At 36.1% G+C, this 22,145-nt stretch overlaps 1 protein-coding gene across 3 annotated transcripts in view; it reads right to left on the bottom strand.

Moving 5' to 3' along the window:
* The window catches only part of cep290 (centrosomal protein 290), a 93,487-nt gene that overhangs the window by 56,270 nt on the left and 15,072 nt on the right, over positions 1–22,145 (bottom strand). For all 3 annotated transcript variants that reach the window (XM_059336110.1, XM_059336111.1, XM_059336112.1), the window contains 9 exons: positions 21,537–21,709; positions 21,047–21,209; positions 20,833–20,933; positions 20,688–20,754; positions 18,839–18,948; positions 14,489–14,564; positions 13,737–13,870; positions 8,063–8,227; positions 2,236–2,385 (listed from right to left, as the gene is read on the bottom strand). In XM_059336110.1, coding sequence (XP_059192093.1) covers positions 2,236–2,385; positions 8,063–8,227; positions 13,737–13,870; positions 14,489–14,564; positions 18,839–18,948; positions 20,688–20,754; positions 20,833–20,933; positions 21,047–21,209; positions 21,537–21,709 — 1,139 coding nt within the window. The remainder of the gene's footprint in view (positions 1–2,235; positions 2,386–8,062; positions 8,228–13,736; positions 13,871–14,488; positions 14,565–18,838; positions 18,949–20,687; positions 20,755–20,832; positions 20,934–21,046; positions 21,210–21,536; positions 21,710–22,145) is intronic.

Genomic DNA, 22,145 nt, shown 5'->3' with positions numbered 1-22,145 from the left:
CAAATCTTTGAATATAGTTGTTAAACTCTAAAAAAATATATTTACTGAAAACAAAGTACAAAAGCAGAAAGAAGACAACAACATTATAGTTACTGCACTCTGTTTTTGCATTACTATTAGAGCCTTTTACAGCAAAACAACAGTGCACTAACTGCATTTTTGTCCGAAATTGAGTTTTAACTAAAAATGAACTCCTTGATATCTGTTTTATCTAGTGACAAAGTTTTTGATTTCAATTTCCCTTTATTTCAGAGAAATAATGATTAAAAAAAATTGCAGTAACTACAAAATCCAGAAAAAAAATGAGATAAAATTATAATATTATGTCTAAAATACACAAATCTTTTAATATATTTGTTAAACATAAAAATGTATTTACTAAAAACAAAGTACAAAAGCAGAAAGAAGCCAACATTGTAGTAACTGCACTCTGTTTTTGCATTACTATTGGAACATTTTACAGCAAAACCACAGTGCACTAACTACATTTTTGGGGCTTAAAGGTCAAATAAATCGTCATGATTTTTTAGCATAAAAATGACATCATCCAAGGTTCGTACACTTTTTGAGTGGTCAAATTCAAGCACTTTTCAAGGACTTTAAAAGTCCACTTTCAAGCTTTTCTAGTACCTTACAACAGTTGTAAATTGCATGTTTAGATGAGTTTTTACATGCTAAAAGGGGGTAATTTCACTCAACCATACCGACAGCAATGGTTTTAAACTTTTAACAACCAAAAGTACAGTTTGCTAATCTCAATATTCAATTTATTATTTTTTTTCATTGAACATGTGATTATCTATAGCCAGATTGCACGAGAAATACAGTAAGAATTTCAAGCATTTTTAAGCAATTTATTCAAAATCCAAGTACTTTTTAAACCTTGAAAATACAACATTAAAATTTAAGCATTTTCAAGGATTTCAAGCATCTGTATGAACCCTGATCATCAATACATGTAGAAATAAGTGTCATATCACTTATCTACATACACTGTAAAAAAATATTCATTTCATTTTACATAGTATATTTGATAAAATGTATTAAATATAAATGCGTCCTTGATTTTGAGGCAGTTGTTTAAGTAACTTTAATATAAAAATGTTTGAGATAGAATCTACTTATTTTGATCACATTAAATATAATCTTTATGTGTATGTAATACTAAATCAAGAGAATTTTGAATGAATCCAACACAATAGAACTAGTCCGTTTTTAATTGACAGGCACTTCCTGTTAAGTTGTTATTAACTCAACTTGTAACGTAGCTAGATTTAATTAATAATAAAAAAATTGCGTGCAATCTGTTGCCTCAATTTTATTGAGTAGCTATTGTTTTTGTATTGTCTTTTTTTATAGACTGCAGAGGATCCAGTCAAACCTCAGCACCAACAGTCACACTGGAGCAGATCTGCTGTAATAATGTGACTCCATGGAGTCTTGGGCTATTTTGGGCTAGTCATTTTGTGTCTTATTTGGTCACTTTGTGTCTTTTTTTGTCATTTTGTGTCTTTCTTTGGTCATTTTGTGTCTTTTTTTGTCATTTTGTGTCTTTTTTTAGTCATTTTGTATCTTTCTTTGGTCATTTTGCGTCTTTTTTAGTCATTTTGTGTCTTTTTTTGTCTTTTTGTGTCTTTTTTTGTCATTTTGTGTCTTTCTTTGGTCATTTTGCGTCTTTTTTAGTCATTTTGTGTCCTATTTTTGTAATTTTGTGTCTTTCTAGTCATTTTGTGTCTTTCTAGTCATTTTGTATCTTTCTTTGGTCATTTTGCGTCTTTTTTAGTCATTTTGTGTCTTTTTTTTGTCTTTTTGTGTCTTTTTTTGTCATTTTGTGTCTTTTTTTAGTCATTTTGTATCTTTCTTTGGTCATTTTTAGTCATTTTGTGTCTTTTTTTTGTCTTTTTGTGTCTTTTTTTGTCATTTTGTGTCTTTCTTTTGTCATTTTGCGTCTTTTTTTGTCATTTTGTGTCCTTTTTTTTGTAATTTTGTGTCTTTCTAGTCATTTTGTGTCTTTTTTTAGTCATTTTGCCAAATGTAATTTTTAATATTTTTTTTTACTTCCGAAACACTATTACAGTGTATAACCCATTTGGCTGCCCAGTAAAAAAAAAACGTTTAAAAAACTTTAAAGCAGTTTTTCTCAGTTTGACTCTTTGTGTAGTTACTGCAGTTAAGCTTTGTAGGGCAGTTTAGTGAAGACATATTGTTGATTTACAGCTTTTCCCGGACACTGACCTGCAGAAGACGAACAGCGTACTCATTCAGGGAACTGATGACCTCGGTGCTGCTGGGCCCCAGGCCCTCGGGGAGGGTCAAAGGTCGGAGGACAAGTCCGCTGCTGCCTGATTTCCTCACCAGCTCCAGTTCACCTTCCAGCTGGCTCACCTGACAAGCAAATAAAAAGCAGCGCCTGGCAGTCAGAGCTTTGTTTTCACCATTCCAACTTCAGTCTAAATCTAATTTTGCCATAAAATAGTTCACTTCTTATATCAAAGGCTTGTTTTTGTTTGTTTTTAAAACAAAAGGAGAGAATTATTCCTTACCGCTAACCGCCAGTCTGACTTTCTCACAAGAATGAAAGGCATTTTAAGGGAAATAACGATGACTGACTCACTTCAGTGCCTTTGTCATCCAAAGATAATGTGAAACACAGTCCACCAAAGACAGAGAAAACGAATGAAACAGATAAATTAAATGAGAGACAAACCACAAAACAGTGGAATAAAAAAGTTCCCAAGATAGGGCACATAAAACTACAAAGTGGTGTAATAAGACTACAGAACTCAAAGAAGAGTTATTACAACTAACAGCCTAAAGGAATGGCTTTGATATGATTAAAAAGGGGCATTTTGTTCTTGCTGTGATCCAGGAAATACTGTTTCAATTTAACATTATTTATCAGATTTGATGCACTGGTTTAAATATTGAAAGTGAATGTAAGCGTGATAGTAAGAACACAGCGTTCTTCGACTCCTTTTCTCTCGTTATATAAAACAGAAGCAACACATGTTGGAAAAACAAGACAAAGAGGAGTGTGATTGTTTTCATAGAAACGTTCCAGTCGTGCTGAATAACCCTCAGAGCCAGAGAGCATGACATTGTCTTTATTAATTATTATTATGTTATTGTTGTAAATTTGTCTGGTTTAAAAAACAGAGATACAACATAAGCCTTACTTACTTACTTACTTACTTATATTACTTACTTACTTACTTACTTAAAAATTGCAGTAACTACAAAATCCAGAAAAAAGTGAGATAAAATTATAATTAAACCAACTGATTTTATCTGTGAAAAGTGCTATATAAATAAACTTTACTTACTTACTTATCTACTTACTCACTTATTTACGTATTTGCTTATGTATTTACTTTCGTATTTACGTACTTACTCACTTATTTACGTATTTACTTACGTACTTACTCACTTATTTACGTATTTACTTACGTACTTACTCACTTATTTACGTATTTACTTACGTACTTACTCACTTATTTACGTATTTACTTACGTACTTACTCACTTATTTACGTATTTACTTATGTACTTACTCACTTACTTACTTACTTACTTACTTACTTACTTACTTACTTACTAACTTACTTACTTACTTAAAAATTGCAGTAACTACAAAATCCAGAAAAAAGTGAGATAAAATTATAATTAAACTAACTGATTTTATCTGTGAAAAGTGCTATATAAATAAACTTTACTTACTTACTTATCTACTAACTCACTTATTTACGTATTTGCTTATGTATTTACTTTCGTATTTACTTACTTACGTACTTACTCACTTATTTACGTATTTACTTAAGTACTTTCTCACTTATTTACGTATTTACTTACGTACTTACTCACTTACTTACTTACTTACTTACTTACTTAAAAATTGCAGTAACTACAAAATCCAGAAAAAAGTGAGATAAAATTATAATTAAACTAACTGATTTTATCTGTGAAAAGTGCTATATAAATAAACTTTACTTACTTACTTATCTACTTACTCACTTATTTACGTATTTGCTTACGTATTTACTTTCGTATTTACTTACTTACGTACTTACTCACTTATTTACGTATTTACTTACGTACTTACTCACTTATTTACGTATTTACTTACTTACGTACTTACTCACTTATATACGTATTTACTTACGTACTTACTCACTTATTTACGTATTTAGTTACGTACTTACTCACTTACTTACTTACTTACTTAAAAATTGCAGTAACTACAAAATCCAGAAAAAAGTGAGATAAAATTATAATTAAACTAACTAATTTTATCTGTGAAAAGTGCTATATAAATAAACTTTACTTACTTACTTATCTACTTACTCACTTATTTACGTATTTACTTACGTACTTACTCACTTATTTACGTATTTACTTACGTACTTACTCACTTATTTACGTATTTACTTACGTACTTACTCACTTATTTACTTATGTATTTACTTACGTACTTACTCACTTATTTACTTATGTATTTACTTACGTATTTACTTACGTATTTACTTATGTATTTACCTACGTATTTACTTACTTACTTACTTACTTACTTACAAATTGCAGTAACTACAAAATCCAGAAAAAAGTGAGATAAAATTATAATTAAACTTACTGATTTTATCTGTGAAAAGTGCTATACAAATAAACACAGACTTTCTCTTTCTCAGTAAAACCTGGCCTGGTGGACAGTACTGGTTTGTTTTCTTCCCAATAAATGACTAAACACAACAGTTGCTCCATCAACAGAATCATCTCTCATCTCCACATAACACAACATGTACATAACCAGTCAAACGTGTGGACACACCTCCTAAGTGTCATTTTGTGTCATTTTTGGTAATATATGTCTTTTTAAAATAATTATATGTCTTTTTTTAGTAATTTTGTGTCTTTTTTTGGGTAATTTTGTGTCTTTTTAAAAATAATTTTGTGTCTTTCTTGGTAATTCTGTGTCATTTTTGGGTTATTTTGTGTCTTTTTTTATATTTGTGTTTCTTTTAATAATTTTGTGTCTTTTGTTAGTAATTATGTCTTTTTTTGGTCATTTTGTGTCTTTTTTGTGTCATTTTGTGTCCTTTTTAAAATAATTTTCTGTCTTTTGTTAGTAATTATGTATTTTTTTGGTAATTTTGTGTCTTTTTTTTAGTAATTGTGTGTCTTTTTGGTAATTCTGTGTACTTTTTGTCATTTTGTGTCTTTTTTTTTAGTAATTGTGTGTCTTTTTTTGTCATTTTATGTCTTTTTTGGTCATTTTGTCTTTTTATGGTCATTGTGATACTGCCTCCAGCAGCCCCCAGGTAATTTGAGTTTGAGACCCCTGACTTAGATTGTTCAAGTCATTCATTTCAATGGGTCGTTGGTTCAATGGTACAATGTTTCCTACAGGCAACATTCAGACAGAAAACCGGTTAAAAACGTTCCTTTTATAAGGTTTTTAAATTGAAAATGTTTTGTATTGTGCCCTGATGAAGCTACTGAATCTTTTACACATGTTTATTAAATAAATTATGTTAAAATTTATTTTAAAAACTTTCTTTTTCACTTGTGCACCGTTATGGTACAATGTTGCCTACGGACAACAAACCCCCCAATTTAATTTTTTTTTAAAAGAAATAAAGTTTCTTCAGATTATGTTTATTTAGTCTATTTTAAGACAAAAAAACACTCCAAACATTTTTTTCCTGACTGCCATCATAATGCGTACCATAGAGGGTTAAAGACATGAGAACTCTGATGGAACACTTATGTAATTATGTAGTTAACAAAAAGTCAAAGAAACCAGAATATGTTTTATATTTTACATTCTTCTTTTGCTTTGATGACAGCTCTGCACATTCATGTTATTTTCTCAGTCAGATTCATGAGGTGGTCAAAAGTTAATGTGTGGAACTTCTGATATGTTCTTCATGGTGGGTTAGTATACAGTCATCGAAAGAAATATCATTTTTGACATTTGTTTTCTTCAATTTCTTGTTCATTTGAATGCCTGGTACAACTAAAGGTACATTTGTTTGGACAAATATAATGATAACAACAAAAATAGCTGATAAGAGTTTAATTTAAGAGCTGATATCTAGACATGTTTCATGGTTTTCTTGATGATGATTTTGGTTATTATGAAGAAAACCATGGAAAATGTCAAAAAGACCATAAAGATACTTGCAAAGAGCATGAAAAGGTGCAAAACAACCAGAAACAGACATAAATGACTACCAAGAGACATATAGAGACTCACAATGACTGTAAAAGTGGCAAAACAACCACGAAGGGATGCAAAATGACCAAAAAACAAACAGATAATGCCTTCCAAGAGACACAAAAACAGCTACAAAGAGACCATAAAAAGACTCAAAATGACTGTGAAAAGGGGCGAAACCACAAAGAGACACAAAAGGACTACAATTATTTTGGTTATTAACAAGAAAACCATGGAAAATGTTGAAATATCAGCTCTTAAATCAAACTCTTATGACCTATTTTTGTTGTTATCATTATATGAGTCCAAACAAATGTGCCTTTAGTTGTACCAGGCATTAAAATGACTGTAGATTACTATTAAAGACAGAAAAACGGAACAAAAAGTGTTAAAGAAACCAGAATATGTTTTATATTTTAGTTTCTTCCTTTTCCGTGATTTAGTAATGCCTTGATGACAGCTTTGCACACTTCTGTTATTCCCTCAGTCAGATTCACGAGGTGGTCAAAAGTTAATGTGTGGAGTGTGGAGTTTCTAGCCTTTGTAATGTGAGACCATCAAATGATATGACAGGATATGTTTTATTTTTGGGATTTATCAAAGTAGCCACATTTCGCTTTGATGGTCTGAAACACATTAAGAAGGCAAGAAATTCCACAAATTAACCAGAAAGCCAGAAGTGTGCAAAGTTGTCATCAAAGCATTACTGCATCATTCCATATGTGTTCCTTTATAGTTCTGATGTCTTCAGTATTAATCTAGAGCAGGGGTCTCAGACGCAAATTACCTGGGGGCCGCTGGGGGCAGTATCAAAATGACCAAAAAATGACACAAAATTAAAAAAAAAAGACTCAAAATGACAGGAAGAAAAACCTAAATTACTTAACAAAGACACAAAGTAACCAAAAAGACACAAAAATACAAAGAAAAAGACACAAAATGACCAAAAAAGACACAAAATTTAAAAAAAGACAAGATTACTGAAATAACACTAAATTACTTAAAAATTTACCTGGGGGCGGCTGGAGGCAGTATCAAAATGACCAAAAAAATGACACAAAATTACTTTAAAAAAAAAAGACTCAAAATGACAGAAAAAAAAATTACTTAAAAAAGACACAAAGTGACCAAAAAAAGACACAAAAATACAAAGAAAAAGACACAAAATGACCAAAAAACATTAAATTACTTAAAATGTACCTGGGGGCTGCTGGAGGCAGTATCAAAATGACCAAAAAATGACACAAAAATACTAAGAAAAAGACACAAAATGACCAAAAAAGACACAGAATTACCAAAAAAGACACAAAATTATTTAAAAAAGACACCAAAATGACCCTTTTCAGACACCAAATGACTGTCTGTGAAAGAGGCCTTAAAAGAAGCAAGAACAGCAGCAAAGTCCTCAGTTCTCATTCTGCTTGACACAGTTAACCATCGCATCCTCCTCTCTACTCTCTCTAAAATGGGCATCTCTGGCTTGGCTCTGTCCTGGTTTGATTCCTACCTGAAAGGACGCTCATTCAGTGTATCCTGGCATGGGCGGTTGTCTACTTTGCATTGCCTCTCGACAGGGGTTCCCCAGGGCTCAGTGCTGGGACCCCTGCTATTCGCTATCTACACCACCTGTCTGGGTGAGGTTATCCACTCACATGGCTTTTCCTATCACTACTATGCAGATGACACTCAGCTCTACCTGTCATTTCCTCCTGATGACCCATCGGTCTCTGCACGGGTCTCTGACTGCCTCTCTGACATCGCCACTTGGATGAAGGCACATCACTGTATCGTATCGTGACTCAAGTGTCGGGGTTAAAATCGTATCGTGATTCACAACTCTACTGTTCGTACCTTTTCTTTGGCTCTGGCGAGCTGACTGAAGCTGATGGTTGCTTCCTCCCGAGCCGACTTCAGTTCCTGCCTCAGCTCTTCGTTCCTCCCGACCAGCTGATGGATTTGGGACTTGAGGTGTTGGGCCGAGTCAGACTGCCCGCTCATGTTGCCGACATCCATCGCCTGCGATAACGGGAGATGAGCACTGTTAGGATGCATTTCTTTGTAATTCTGCACAGCATGTATTCATAAGCTCAGAGTAAACATCATACTTAGGTACAGTCATTGTAAAAATGATTAGACCATCCTTGTTTTCTTCAGTTTATTGTTCATTTTAATGCCTGGTACAACTAAAGGCACATTTGTTTGGACAAATATAATGATAACAACAAAAATAACTGATAAGAGTTTAATTTAAGAGCTGATATATAGACATTTTCCATGGTTTTCTTGATAATGATTTTGGTTATTATCAAGATAACCACGACATAATCCCAACATACAGTAAAAGAACAAACAGACAAACAAATAAAAAAAAAAACAGGAAATAAAATTAAATTAAAAAATGTAACTCTTATCAGCTATTTTTGTTGTTATCATTATAATTGTCCTAACAAATGTACCTTTAGTTGTACCAGGAATTAAAATTAACAAGAAATTGAAGAAAACGATGGTCTAATAAATTTTTTCCATGACTGTAGATTTGCATTTATATATTGAGTAAGATATAAAGTTATTATCAATAAAATAAATTGAGTAAGATGACCACACATGACCGCATATATTTCACGTGTGTTAACTTTACCATGTAAGCATAAAGATCAGCAACCTTCAATGTACCAGAATAGGTATATAAGTACAAGTATATAAGATATCTATGTAACCCTTTCATTTATTCTCAAGCCAGAACTGAATCTGGCATTGTGTGGATTAAATGTGCATTAAACACCCACCTCCCCACTTGTTCTTCTCATTCATCAAACCACAACAAAAATGGATACAATCAAACACACTTTAAAACAAACCCAAAAAAACAGTGGATGATAAATAACAGACCTAATCTGTGAAATAAGGTTCAATTCATTTTGTTAATATAAAACACCAGCTGTTAGTAAAATTACATGCATGTAATTTCCCCAAATTACCCTGCTGACAGTGATTATTATGACTATTTATTGTTGTTTTTTCCGCTTGCATGTGGTTTGCACCTTGCAGTTACTTCCTCTGGTGCTGGATGTGACTGGAGTTGGACCCAGCAGAGCGACAACAAAGCCAAACAAACATCCTCTTCATCTGTCTCGAATTAGATTTGTCATTCGATTGTTTTACGCGGGATGAGATGGCACAGCACGATCCAAAGTCTGACTCCTCTTAACTCTTTTTGGTCTCTCCACATTTGTTTTTCATTAGGTTGCCATGTGACAAGAGCTCGGCTTCATCAACTGACAAAAAACCAGTGAAACACCTCGAGGTGGAGCGGAAGGCGCCCATTGTTCCCAGCAGATCAAATCTAACTGTCAGAGCACTTTGTACAGTGCAAATTGAGACTGTGGGAAATATTGGGTTTCTAGTAAACTACGGTACACACAGAAAAATGATGTGATCACAGACTGCAGGAGTGTGATGAATGAAGCTGAATCTGTAATGAAGGAAAGCTCATCATGTGTGAATTTTTATGTAAAAATGTTATTTTTCTTACAGTTACAGTTTACAAAATATGATTCCAAATGTCAGTGTAGAAGCATTTGACTGCATACTTCATATTGATGTAATAAAATGGTAATCCGACTAAAGAAATATGATCTAAATACAATCTAATACTACAGACAAGTCAAGTCAAAAGTCAACTTTTTTTTAATCAATGCTGCCATATGTACAGGACATCTAAAGAATTTAAATTGTGTTTCCCTTTTATCCCTGGTGCAAACAGCAATAAACATGAAATATAAAATATGAGTAAAATATGTAAAATATAAATGTAAAAAACATATATACAAGCAAGAAAACATTGACGAAAAGACAGTGGCAAATCTGAAAGATGTAAATAGTATAGAGCATGGGTCCCAAACTCGCGGCCGGCGGGCCAATTTTGGCCCTCGTGACGATATTTTGTGGCCCTCATCTTGATATGAAAGTTTAATGTGAGTTTTATATGAATGGCACTTTACCGTGTTGTGTGTGGAAGGTCCCTTTAATTACTTTTTAAAATAATTTTGTCTTTTTTAAATTCATTTTGTGTCTTTTTTAAATTATTTTGTGTCTTTTTTAAATTATTTTGTGTATTTTTTGGGTCATTTTGTGTATTTTTTAAATAATTTTGTGTCTTTTTATGGTAATTTTGTTTCTTTTTTAAGTAATTTAATTTTTTTCTGTCATTTTGTGTCTTTTTTAATAATTTTGCGTCTTTTTTGGTCATTTTGTGTCTTTTTTTTTTTGTAATTTTGTGACTTTTTTTGGTTATTTTGTGTCTTTTTAAAGTAATTTAGGTTTTTTTCTGTAATTTAGTTTTTTTCTGTTATTTTGTGTCTTTTTGGTCATTATGATACTGCCTCCAGCGGCCCCCAGGTAATTTGAGTTTGAGACCCCTGGTATAAATAGTATAAATGTATGTATTTATGGACAGGTTAATGGTATAAATATGGCGAATAGTATCAGTATGGCAATATGGCACAGTATAAACAGAAATATCAGTATAAATATAAGTATAAACATGACAGTATAAACAGTGAGTTCAATCAAAAAATACAAGATACATACAGCTTAAAACAGTTGGTGGAATTTGGTTTTTACTACCACTCATTTCTAATTCAGAGTCTAATACTGAAAGGTTCCGAGTAGTTCCCTCGCTGTTATATTGGACTGAAAATATATTGTATTGTTTGGTAATGTTTTGGTGTTATATTGTGTTGAATTGTTTATCTTTCCATATCTTATTTTCTCTCCAAGGCCTCACATAATTCACTGCATATGTGTCGCACAGAGTGGCGTCAAGATGCACATCCAAGAACCAAACAATGTCTGAGAAAAAGCCAAAGCTGTCAAAAATACTCAAGTTCTTCAAAAGAGACGAAGCCCATTAACATGACAGCTGAATGAGCAAAACTCTGCTTGGACCACCAACGAAGCCAGCGAAGTTAATTCAGGGTTAAGTGCTTTATTCTTTGATTTTTGCTTGCAGGAAAAGAAGATTTGGAAATAAAACTTAACTCATGGGCCACAATAATGTTATGTTATCGAGTTAAAATATCTTCAATTGGGTACTTTCCCAAGCAAATATTGTGATTGTGCGATGAAATTACACTTCTGTCACCCCTTACAGTCGTCACGCTGCCAAGTAAACATCAGATGATTTACTTATGATCTTAGGAGACAGAACAGGGAGAGAGACGGATTCCAGCCTCTGCAAGCCGGAAAGTCCCAAATAAAAAGGACTGAAATGGACAAAAGTAAAAAGTTTAATCTTTGTTATTTTGTTCAGAATAAGACCTGCATTTGCTGATAAATGATAGCCTGGGTATACCCATAATGCCTTGCTCGCTCGATTTCATTTCGAACCTGCAGGCAGTCTGGAAACTAAGGCCGTTTCTTAGCCCTGTTTTAGGGATCCAATCACAGAACGGGGAGGGAAAGCAAGACGATGACGCGTTCTATTGGACAGACGGAAGCTTGTAGTTTTGTAGTTTTGTTACGGATCCAACATGGCTGCAGCAGACGCGAAACTCTCTTGAGCTGTAGATTCCTTTTTAAATAGTTTAGAGCGAAAGTTTATTTTAAAAGAAGAACAACGTTTGACTTTACACTCCTGTTTCACCACCAAAAAGGATGTTTTAGCCTTGCTTCCGACAGGATTTGGGAAAAGCCTAATCTACTAACTAGCCCCGCTACCGCTAGCTGCTGTAACCACGGTGATCTGGCTACGGGGGACAGCGGAGCTGCCCAGAGACCCCCAGCAGCTCGTCTATCGACCATAAAATCAGTGGATGTGTGTGGCTGAATGACATGAGGGGGAATAAGGCATAAAAATAAATAATCTTGCAGAAAGCGAGAACTGGAGAAGCAAAGCAGCAAGCAACACTCTCTCACAGACACACACACAGACACAGAGACAGACACAGACACACACACACCAACACTGCCGGTAGACTGTGAGCAGCCAGAGCCAGAACATGCTGCAGAAAAACGTTGCAGAAGCAGTCCCCATTTTAGTCCCGAAGTAGAGATGGGCTAGTCTGGCTATTTAAACATCCATTTCTGTCGCTCTACATACATACGTCATCTGGTATAACTGATATGATTGGCTAAGAGCTACAAACAGAAGCTTATGATAGACATTCGTAGCGCCCAATAAACGGCTCTGGAGGATCGTAAACCACGCCTCCTCTACGGAAAAATGAATGGCTGGTTTCCAGACTAATCTCATTTATGATTAGTCTGGCGTTAGCCAGGCTCGATAAATGTGATAAAGTATGGGATTTCCACGGAGGCCCTGAGAGCTTGCAGCGCTGCAACTTAAGAAAACACATACAAATATACAAAACACAAGCAAACTGAGAAAACATCTTCATCAATTTTACAACACAATCACAGCATTTAGAAAACTCTGCAAAGACCACAACACAACAGAAGTGTTTCCAGAGGACACTTAAAAGTGATGCACACAGCTGGACACGCATGTGAAATTATCACGTAGTTTCGAGGTAATGATATTTTCTTGTTATAACATTATAATGTGAAATTATCACGTTATTTCACGATAAAGATATTTTCATGTTATAATGTGCTATATCTTTAGCCCGCTAGCATAAGCCCGCTAGCGTTAGCCTGTTAGCCCGTATCAATCACATTGCAGTTAAACAAATCAAATAAATGAATGATACAAGTTTAAGTTGGTCTCTCTCAAGGGCACCAAGTTGGTCTTGGTCTTGCTAGCCCGCTAATGTTAGCGATCGGGGCTAACGTTAGCACACTATCGATCAGCCGCTAACGTTAGCATGCTATAATCGTTATAACATTATAACGTGAAGTTATCATTATCTTGAAAGAACTTGATAATATCACATGCAAGTCCAGGCGTGTGCATCACTTTTAAGTGTCCTCTGGAAACACTTCTGCTGTGTTGTGGTCTTTGCAGCGCGTTTTCTAAATGCTGCGCTTGTGTTGTCAAATAGATGAAGATGTTTTTTCAATTCGCTTGTGTTTTGTGTATTTGCATGTGTTTTCTTAAGTTGCAATGCTGTGAGCCCTCAGGGCCACCGTAGATTTCTTTTATAGATAAAGTCAAACACAAGGCAAATATTTGCAACTTTTTACATCTTTCAGGAAAATAAGCCGATGGATTGAGGTCTTGGAAGTGCAGAAAAATCCTTTTTTAAATGTTTTATTCTTTGTTTAGTGTCTTTGCTTTGTGTGTAGATTAACACAGACACTCCTTGATGAAGCTGAACTCTGTGGCCCATCAGAACACTATGTAACAGAACACTATGTGCCGCTGCCGCCTCGGCCAGGACTCTCCTGTGAAAGATATTCTTAATTCATGCAAGACACTTCCTGCTGAAATGAGGTTATATGAGGCTAACATTGAACAGCTAAATTGATAAAGACAAGTGGAAAACAACATCTTGTAGATTAAGCCGGTTTAAAGCCGTTTCTAGTCGTGGAAAATGTAGAAAATTGGCGCATGGGAGACACTTACTTTGGCCAACCTTTCCAGCCTGGGGATGTTGATTGCAGCATCGGATGGTGTGGGCTCCTCATACGTCCTCATGGCCTGGAGGACATCTTTCAGCGCTCCTTCCAGGTCACTTTTCACTTTTGACAGTTCATCCACTATCAGGAAACACACAGGAGGGAACAGTATCAGTCGAGCTGTAACCTCTTGTTGTAAAACTACACTAATATTCCCTGCAGAACATAATCTCAGACTTTATCAGACCCTTTATCAGGCAAAGAACCATATTTGGTAACTTGAGCGGACATGTATAACAGGTCTCCTCATAGAACCACATGGATTTCTCCATCACAGATAGTGACACTGTGGCATCTGACCAATCAGTAAATCATACAAGATTCAAGCTTTCCTTTATTGTCATTATATTAAAAAAGTATGCTACTCAAGTTACTTGTGCTTCTCATATATAAGGTGCTTTAAAAAAGACATTCAGACATTATGCATATGTAATAAGTAGTCTAAAAAGATAATAAATAGTTTAAAGGTAAAAGATAAAGTGGTGATGGATGTAAATGATGTGTTATTGTCTATTTAGGGTTGCTGTGGGACTATAATAAATATAATAATAATAATGCCTCAATTGACCTCGATTTGCAATATAAAAATGAAACATTTTGCAAAAAGTCTTGTAATATCCTCCAATAACACTTCAGGGTTGACGTTTTCAATTTCCAGGAGTGCCCTATAAAGGGTTAAATGTTGTTCAAACTACTTACATTTAATGTGAAACTGTGCCTTGTGAAGCTCCAGCTCTCTCTCCTTGTTGCTCAGTTGTTTTTCCAGGTACTCATTCTGCAAAGTAAAGTTTGAAATCGAAAAAAAGTTACAATGAAAAAACCCTAAAATCATTCAGCTGCAGGTGCAACATGTCAAATCAATTTGGACTGACACCAACATGTCAAGATAAAATTTGTTTTTCATGACTTACAGTGGCATGAAGAAGTACTTGTTCCCTTTCTGAATCCTTCTTTTGTTGCATTTTTGTCACATTTATTGGTTTCATATCATTAAATTTGTAAATTTAGTCCAAGATGACAAGCGGAGTAAACAAAAAAATTCTGTTTCAAAATGATCATTTCAGTCATTGATGTCAGGATAAATAATCCAACACGTATAACACCTATGTGAAAAAGTCAACTATTTGTAATAATAATAATAATAGATTTTAATTGTATTGCACTTTCATCCAACCTGGCTCCAACCACAGAACCAGCTCTTTTGACCAGTCCAATTTGTGTCTATTTCGATAATTTTGTGTCCTTTTTTGGTCATTTTTACACCTATTTTTGGTCATTTTGTGTCTATTTCAATAATTTTGTGTCCTTTTTTGGTCATTTTTAGTAGTGTCGCAATGCAACATGGGACTTTTCCAGAACTTTGAAATCATGGCGGTAGACGACTATAGCGGAGGGAGCTCAGATATAACAGCTATAAGCTCTCAAATACTTTTTGAATTTCATTTCTATCTGCTACAGACGCTGACAAATCGATTCTTTAGTAGAAGCGTTGACACTTCTGTTGAATTTCCAGAAAAACTTCAGGTTTTAGGGGGTCATTTTAAAATCGAACAGAGGTTTTACAGGCATTTTTTCCAGGCATTTTTAGGCCTAAATGGGTTAAGCCACCTGTTCAAAACTGCTTTTAATGTATGACCAAGGCTGTTGATTTTAATCGTTTGTTTTATTTGTAACTGCATTTTCACTGTGTTTAAGCTGTAAAGCGTCTCTAAGTATATTGTAAAGCTCTATAAATAAAGTGTTTTATTATTATTATTATTATTATTATTATTATTATTATTATTATTATTATCATTATTAAGTGGGAAAACCTGCAATCACATGCTTCTGATAACTTGAGAGCAGTTTTCTTTTGTCTGTGGAGGAATTTTTCCTTCTTCGCATAAGTGTTTTAATTCTGCCACAAGATGGTTTTCATGCATGAACGTCCCTTTTCAGGCCCTGCCACGGGATTTCATTATCATTTATGTCAAGACTTCACACTCCTAAAACATAATTTTGTTTATTTTAAACCCCTCAGAGGGTAAGAGATTTCCACACTGTGAAAAACAGCGTTTAGTTCACTTTATGCCAGATGTGACACCAAAAGTTCCACTGATGAATGGTGACATTAACATGGCGAGGCAGTTCCTAAGATGTTTATTCTGTTGTTCCTGTTCCTCTTGGAGTAGACAGGAAGTATTAACCACTGTTACTAATTTCCTCCATTTGGAAATAATGGCACTCACTGTATGTCACTAAAGTCTTGGAGCCTTGTGGTCGAAACCAGAAGGACATGACATGCAGTAAAACAAGTCTGCCACGACACGGAAAATTATAATCATCTAAAACTGATGCACTGACCACGAAAAGACAGCTCGTCTCTACTTTCATGTAGCTGGTAAGAAAATGTTCAAAACTGTTCAAAAATGTGTACAATCTGTTTAAAATCATTTAAAACGGGTCTCAAACTCGCAGGCCGCGGGCCGATTGCGGCCCTCGTGACGATATTTCAATCAATCAATCAATCAATCAAACTTTATTTATATAGCGCTTTTCATACATAAAAATGCAACACAAAGTGCTTTACAAAAAATAAGAAAGAACAAACAATAAATAATAAAAATGACAAAACCCACCCCTCCCTCCGCCACATACACATCTGTAAGTATACATACACAAACATGCACACACGATATTTTGTGGCCCCCACCTTGATATGAAAGTTTAATTTGAGTTTTATATGAATGGCACTTTACCGTGTTGTGTGTGGAAGGTCCCTTTAATTACTTTTTTTGGTAATTTTGTGTCTTTTTAAAATAATTTTGTATCTTTTTTGGTAATTCTGTGTCTTTTTTTGGTAATTTTGTGTCTTTTTTAAGTAATTTTGTGTCTTTTTTTGGTAATTCTGTGTCTTTTTTAAATAATTGTGTGTCTTTTTTAGTAATTTTGTGTCTTTTTTTTGGTAATTTTGTGTCTTTTTGGTAATTTTGTGTATTTTTAAATATAATTTTGTGTCTTTTTTGGTAATTCTGTGTCTTTTTTGGGTCATTTTGCATCTTTTTTGGTTATTTTGTGTCTTTTTTTTTTTAGTAATTTAGTGTCTTTTTTCTGTTATTTTATGTCTTTTTTTAGTAATTTTGTGTCTTTTTTTGGTCATTTTGATACTGCCTCCAGCGGCCCCCAGGTAATTTGAGATTGAGAGCCCTGATTTAAAACATTTACCAGAGGTTATGCAAGGCAGCAGAGCAAACACACACATTGTGGGTGTTTTTACATTTCACATTAAATTAATTAAACCAATGTGTATCTACAATCCTGCAGTTAAAACCATCCTGTGAATTAATTATGTACACAGTGAAGCTGGCAGCAACTACAGGTAAATAACCCCACATCACCTCTACTAGGAACAGCTTTGGAAACCTTTTCAGACTGATATATTTCCATTCGCTTCGTGTTAACAAGCTTCACATTGCTGGAAGAGGTTCTCCATAAGGGATGTTTATATTCAACAGGGCTGGCAGTAATCACGCCTGAGTTTGTCCAGTCTAATTGAACCCATTTGTCAATTTATTTTGGTTCAGTGATTAATTAAGTAACAAAAGTGGGGAGTTACTTTTCCACAGGTGGCCAGCTGCTGTTGGATTCCTGTTTTTCTTGAATGGAAAATGGTGTTTTGTGTTTACTCTGGTTGCCTTTGTATGATATTCAATGTTGTTTGAAGATCAGAAACAGTGTAAAGCAGGGGTCTCAAACTTGCGGCCCGCAGGCCAATTGCGGCCCTCATGGCGATATTTTGTGGCCCCCACCTTGATATGAAAGTTTAATGTGAGTTTTATATGAATGGCACTTTACCATGTTATAGTGGAAGGTCCCTTTAACTAGTTTTTTGGGTAATTTTGTGTCTTTTTTTTTTGGGTAATTTTGTGTCTTAATAATTTTGTGTTTTTTTTTTGTAATTTTGTGTCTTTTTTAATAATTTTGTGACTTTTTGGTAATTTTGTGTATTTTTTGTCATTTTGTGTCTTTTTTGGTAATTCTGTGCCTTTTTTGTGGGTCATTTTGTGTCTTTTTTGGTAATCCTGAGTATTTTTTTTTCATTTTGTGTCTTTTTTGTCATTTTGTGTCTTTTTTAAAGTAATTTAGTCTTTTTTGGGTCATTTTGTGTCTTTTTGGGTCATTTTGTGTCTTTTTTGGGTCATTTTGTGTCTTTTTTGTTAATTCTGTGTATTTTTTAGTAATTTTGTGTCTTTTTATTAGTAATTTTGTGTCTTTTTTTGGTCATTTTGATACTGCCTCCAGCGGCCCCCATGTAATTTGAGTTTGAGACCCCTGAGTTAAAGTGTGACAAATATGTAAAATAGAAGAAAATTGTCAAATTAAAAGGTGATGATACTATACAATGTTTATTAGAGAAGGGGGGAGAAAAATAAATACGGCATAGTATTATGATATTTTGCGTGGCAATATTATATCAATTCATGGCCGCCAAGTATCTTTATTTAGCCTTCCATTTCCGCAGCTTTTGTTTTTTTCTGGAGTCCGTAGCGGGCTCACTTTTAGGAACATACTGGAGTTACTGGTATCATATGAAACTAGAAGACCAAAGGAATATATGGGCACCATGTCAGGAAATCGTGTCGGAAAGTTGTCAGAATAACGCTGCAGTTTTGGCTTTTTTTTAAGTTCCCTCATTCACTCCCACAGGTAATTTTTAGTGTCACCAATTAACATGGAGAACATACAAACACACAGAAGAGCCGCGGGCCGGAGTGTGGCTGTGACCGATTCACCACCGTTTAGCCCTGGTGGATGAATCACATAACCAGAGTCTGTCCAGATAAGGAGCTTTCTTAATCCACACCAGTCTACCCATATAAACACTGATCAGATAACAGGAAAGGCTAGACTCAAATAAAACATGTTGTTGTTTGTAAAACTACAAACTCTTGTGCTGTGGACAGTAACCAGCTCACAGAAATGTGGCCGGAGCAGGAAAATGGCTCTTCTTTGAAACACTTGGCCTCGATTGAAGTTGACAAGAAATGACATAATGAGCCACGTGCTTACTTTGCGGCGGAGCTCTTCATCTGCGTGAGTGGTGCTTTTTTTGAACAGCATCTGATCAAATCTGCTGGGCCCGGCGTCTTCCTCCAGCAGCAGGCTGGACGTTGGGATCCCTGAAAACACACATGATTGTTACTAAGACATCAGAAACAACACAATGTTATTATTTAAAGATGCGAACAAAATGCTAAAAAAAAAAAGGCTTTACTTTAGCACTTTTTAAATTAAATCTGGGGAGGAATTGATATCATTTGTTACTCAGGATAATCTCTTTCACTGTTTATTTATTCTTATTTAACCTTTATTTAACCAGGCATTATCTCATTGAGATTAAGAAAAAATCATGCTCTCAAACTGAAAATCTACACTTGAATAAAGAATTCTTGTATACAGAAACAAGACAATTAAGACAACAAAAGGGTTAAAACCAATCAACTTAGATGCCAATAAAGATAACTGAAATAGATGCTTCTGTGTACTTTGTGTGAACCGATGAATCGCAGAGAAACAACAGTGCTGATTAATAGAAGCAAAGGAAATAAGTGGGACTTGTTCGTTTAAATCAGAAAAAGGAAACATCCCTCAAGGCTCGGATCAAATAAGTTATAATTGTTTGCCCTAATCAGGACAATCAGCATTTTAATATTTCCTCTCATACACAATATGAGGTCTCTCAAAGTTCTGCCAAGGAGGAGGGAGGAGGAGGAGGAGGAGGAGGAGGAGAGGAGAAAGGGAGGAGGAGGAGGAGGAGGAGGAGGAGAGGAGGAGGAGAGGAGGAGGCAAGAGGAGGAGGAGGAGGACAGAGGAGGAGGAGAGGAGGACAGAGGAGGAGGGAAGAGGAGAGGAGGGAGGGAGGAGGAGGAGGAGGAGGACAGAGGAGGAGAGGAGGAGGGAAGATGAGGACAGAGGAGGACAGAGGAGGAGAGGAGGAAGGGAGGAGGAGGAGGACAGAGGAGGAGAGGAGGAGGGAAGAGGAGAGGAGGAAGGGAGGAAGAGGAGGACAGAGGAGGAGAGGAGGAGAGGAGGAAGGGAAGAGGAGGAGGACAGAGGAGGAGAGGAGGAGAAAAGAGGAGAGGAGGAAGGGAGGAGGAGGAGGAGGAGGACAGAGGAGGAGGGAAGAGGAGAGGAGGAAGGGAGGAAGAGGAGGAGGGAAGAGGAGGACAGAGGAGGAGAGGAGGAGAGGAGGAAGGGAGGAGGAGGAGGACAGAGGAGGAGAGGAGGGAAGAGGAGAGGAGGAAGGGAGGAGGAGGAGGAGGAGGAGGAGGACAGAGGAGGAGGGAAGAGGAGAGGAGGAAGGGAGGAAGAGGAGGAGGGAAGAGGAGGACAGAGGAGGAGAGGAGGAAGGGAGGAAGAGGAGGAGGAGGACAGAGGAGGAGAGGAGGAAGGGAGGAAGAGGAGGAGGAGGAGGACAGAGGAGGAGGGAAGAGGAGGAGGAGGACAGAGGAGGAGAGGAGGAGGGAAGAGGAGAGGAGGAAAGGAGGAAGAGGAGGAAGGAAGAGGAGGACAGAGGAGGAAAGGAGGAAGGGAGGAAGAGGAGGAGGAGGACAGAGGAGGAGAGGAGGAAGGGAGGAAGAGGAGGAAGAGGAGGAGGAGGAGGAGGAGGAGAGGAGAAGGGAAGAGGAGGAGGAGGACAGAGGAGGAGAGGAGAAAGGGAGGAGGACAGAGGAGGAGAGGAGGACAGAGGAGAAGGAGGAGGAGGAGGAGGAGTACAGGACAGGGAGAGCTCTTAGCGTCTGTCAAACCTGACTGATTCTGTCACTAGAGATATAATATCAAACACCCTGAAGTAACTTTTTATCCCTTCAGGAAACAAACAGAATGTTAATAACTGCTGTTCTATAGTTCTGATCACCTCGTTCCTTCACCAGGCGTCTGATTTGTTTCTTCAGCTCCAGTCTTTCTTCTTCAAGACGTTCAATCTGAAAAGGAAGGGAGCAGTGAGGAGAGAGTTGTGTTTATAGAAAGTGGTTATGAACTTTCCGGTGATTTCCCATTACCTCTTTGGTGAGGACTTGGTTTTCTGCTTTGTACTGCCGTTGTCTGAGATCTTTGGCTCGTCTGAACTCTGTCAGATCCACTTCCTGCTTTGGTTCCAGACCTTGTGAGTCATGAAATAAAAAAAATAAATAAATAAAAAAAGTGTTATGAACTTTACTTCTCCAGATCAGTCCGTGTACAGATGGGAACAGGAAAGTTTTCAAAAGAACTGACCGAGTTTTTCTCGGAAATCCTCGTTTTCGTCCATTAGGTCATTGATTCTCATCTCGAGCTGGTTGATCTCTTTGGTCATGGCCTCCGTCTCAAGATCTCTCATTTTAATCTGATTTTTACACTCTTTGATCTCGGCGATGGCTGCTTCCAGGCCATAAGTGCCCTGCAACACCGAAAGAGAAAGCCGTGATTACTCATCCATCAAACAGCGTGTCTATTTTTCTATCTTCCTTTTTTTCAACTTGCTCACTTAATTCTGCAAATTAAGGCAGCGATTAGACGCGGCCGAAGACAAACGCTTAGCTTGTAGATCCGAGGAGCACGTTGATCACACCACAGTCACACTGTGATTTCAATGTCTATTAAAAGAAAAAGTAAGCTTTGCTTCTGGGAATTTAAGTCTCAATTAATTCGATTAAGGAGCGGATTTGGGGAATAATTTGAAGGAGGCCAAAAAACAAAAACAGAGAGAAAAAAGTGGGAGACTCACGGCCTCGTACTGGCTCAAGCGGTTTGAAGCCTCAATGAGCGCTTTGTCTTTTTCTTCAGCGTGAGCTTCTGCCAGTTTTACTGCCTGCGCCGCTTCCACTGCTGTCGTCTCTGCAGCTTCCAGTCTGGACTTCAGATCCTCCATCTTTCTCTGCTGCATGGTCGATGGTAGGCCTTAACAAAAGAAAGGTCATTTACTCTCATGTTCTCCTGTTAAGATCACTCCTCTCCTCTCTGGCGTCTCCCAAAAATCTTTTTCTGGCCTCCAGCTGCTTCGGCTTCTTACAGGTTTTAACAGACGACATCACATCACCCCGATTTTAGATTCTTTGCTCTTGCTTCCTGTTCGTTTTATTGATTTTAAGATTTTACTGATCACTTTTAATTTCAAATGTTTTTTATTTGGATTTTTCAGACACATGTTCATGTTGATCACAACAACTCTTTTAAAGTTAAACCTTCAAAATAAGACAAACATAGTAACACATATACTCAAGTTGTTAATTCAGTGTATCACTTTTTGTATCAGTGAGCTTCTAATGCACAAGGTAATTTTTGACCCATGTTGTGCATTAGAAGGTGTTTATATGTTGTAAATGTTAATTTAAAA

This window comes from Centropristis striata, chromosome 6 (assembly GCF_030273125.1).
Source record: "Centropristis striata isolate RG_2023a ecotype Rhode Island chromosome 6, C.striata_1.0, whole genome shotgun sequence".
Classification (NCBI taxonomy): domain Eukaryota; kingdom Metazoa; phylum Chordata; class Actinopteri; order Perciformes; family Serranidae; genus Centropristis; species Centropristis striata.
This window is presented reverse-complemented; position numbering and strand designations above follow the sequence as displayed.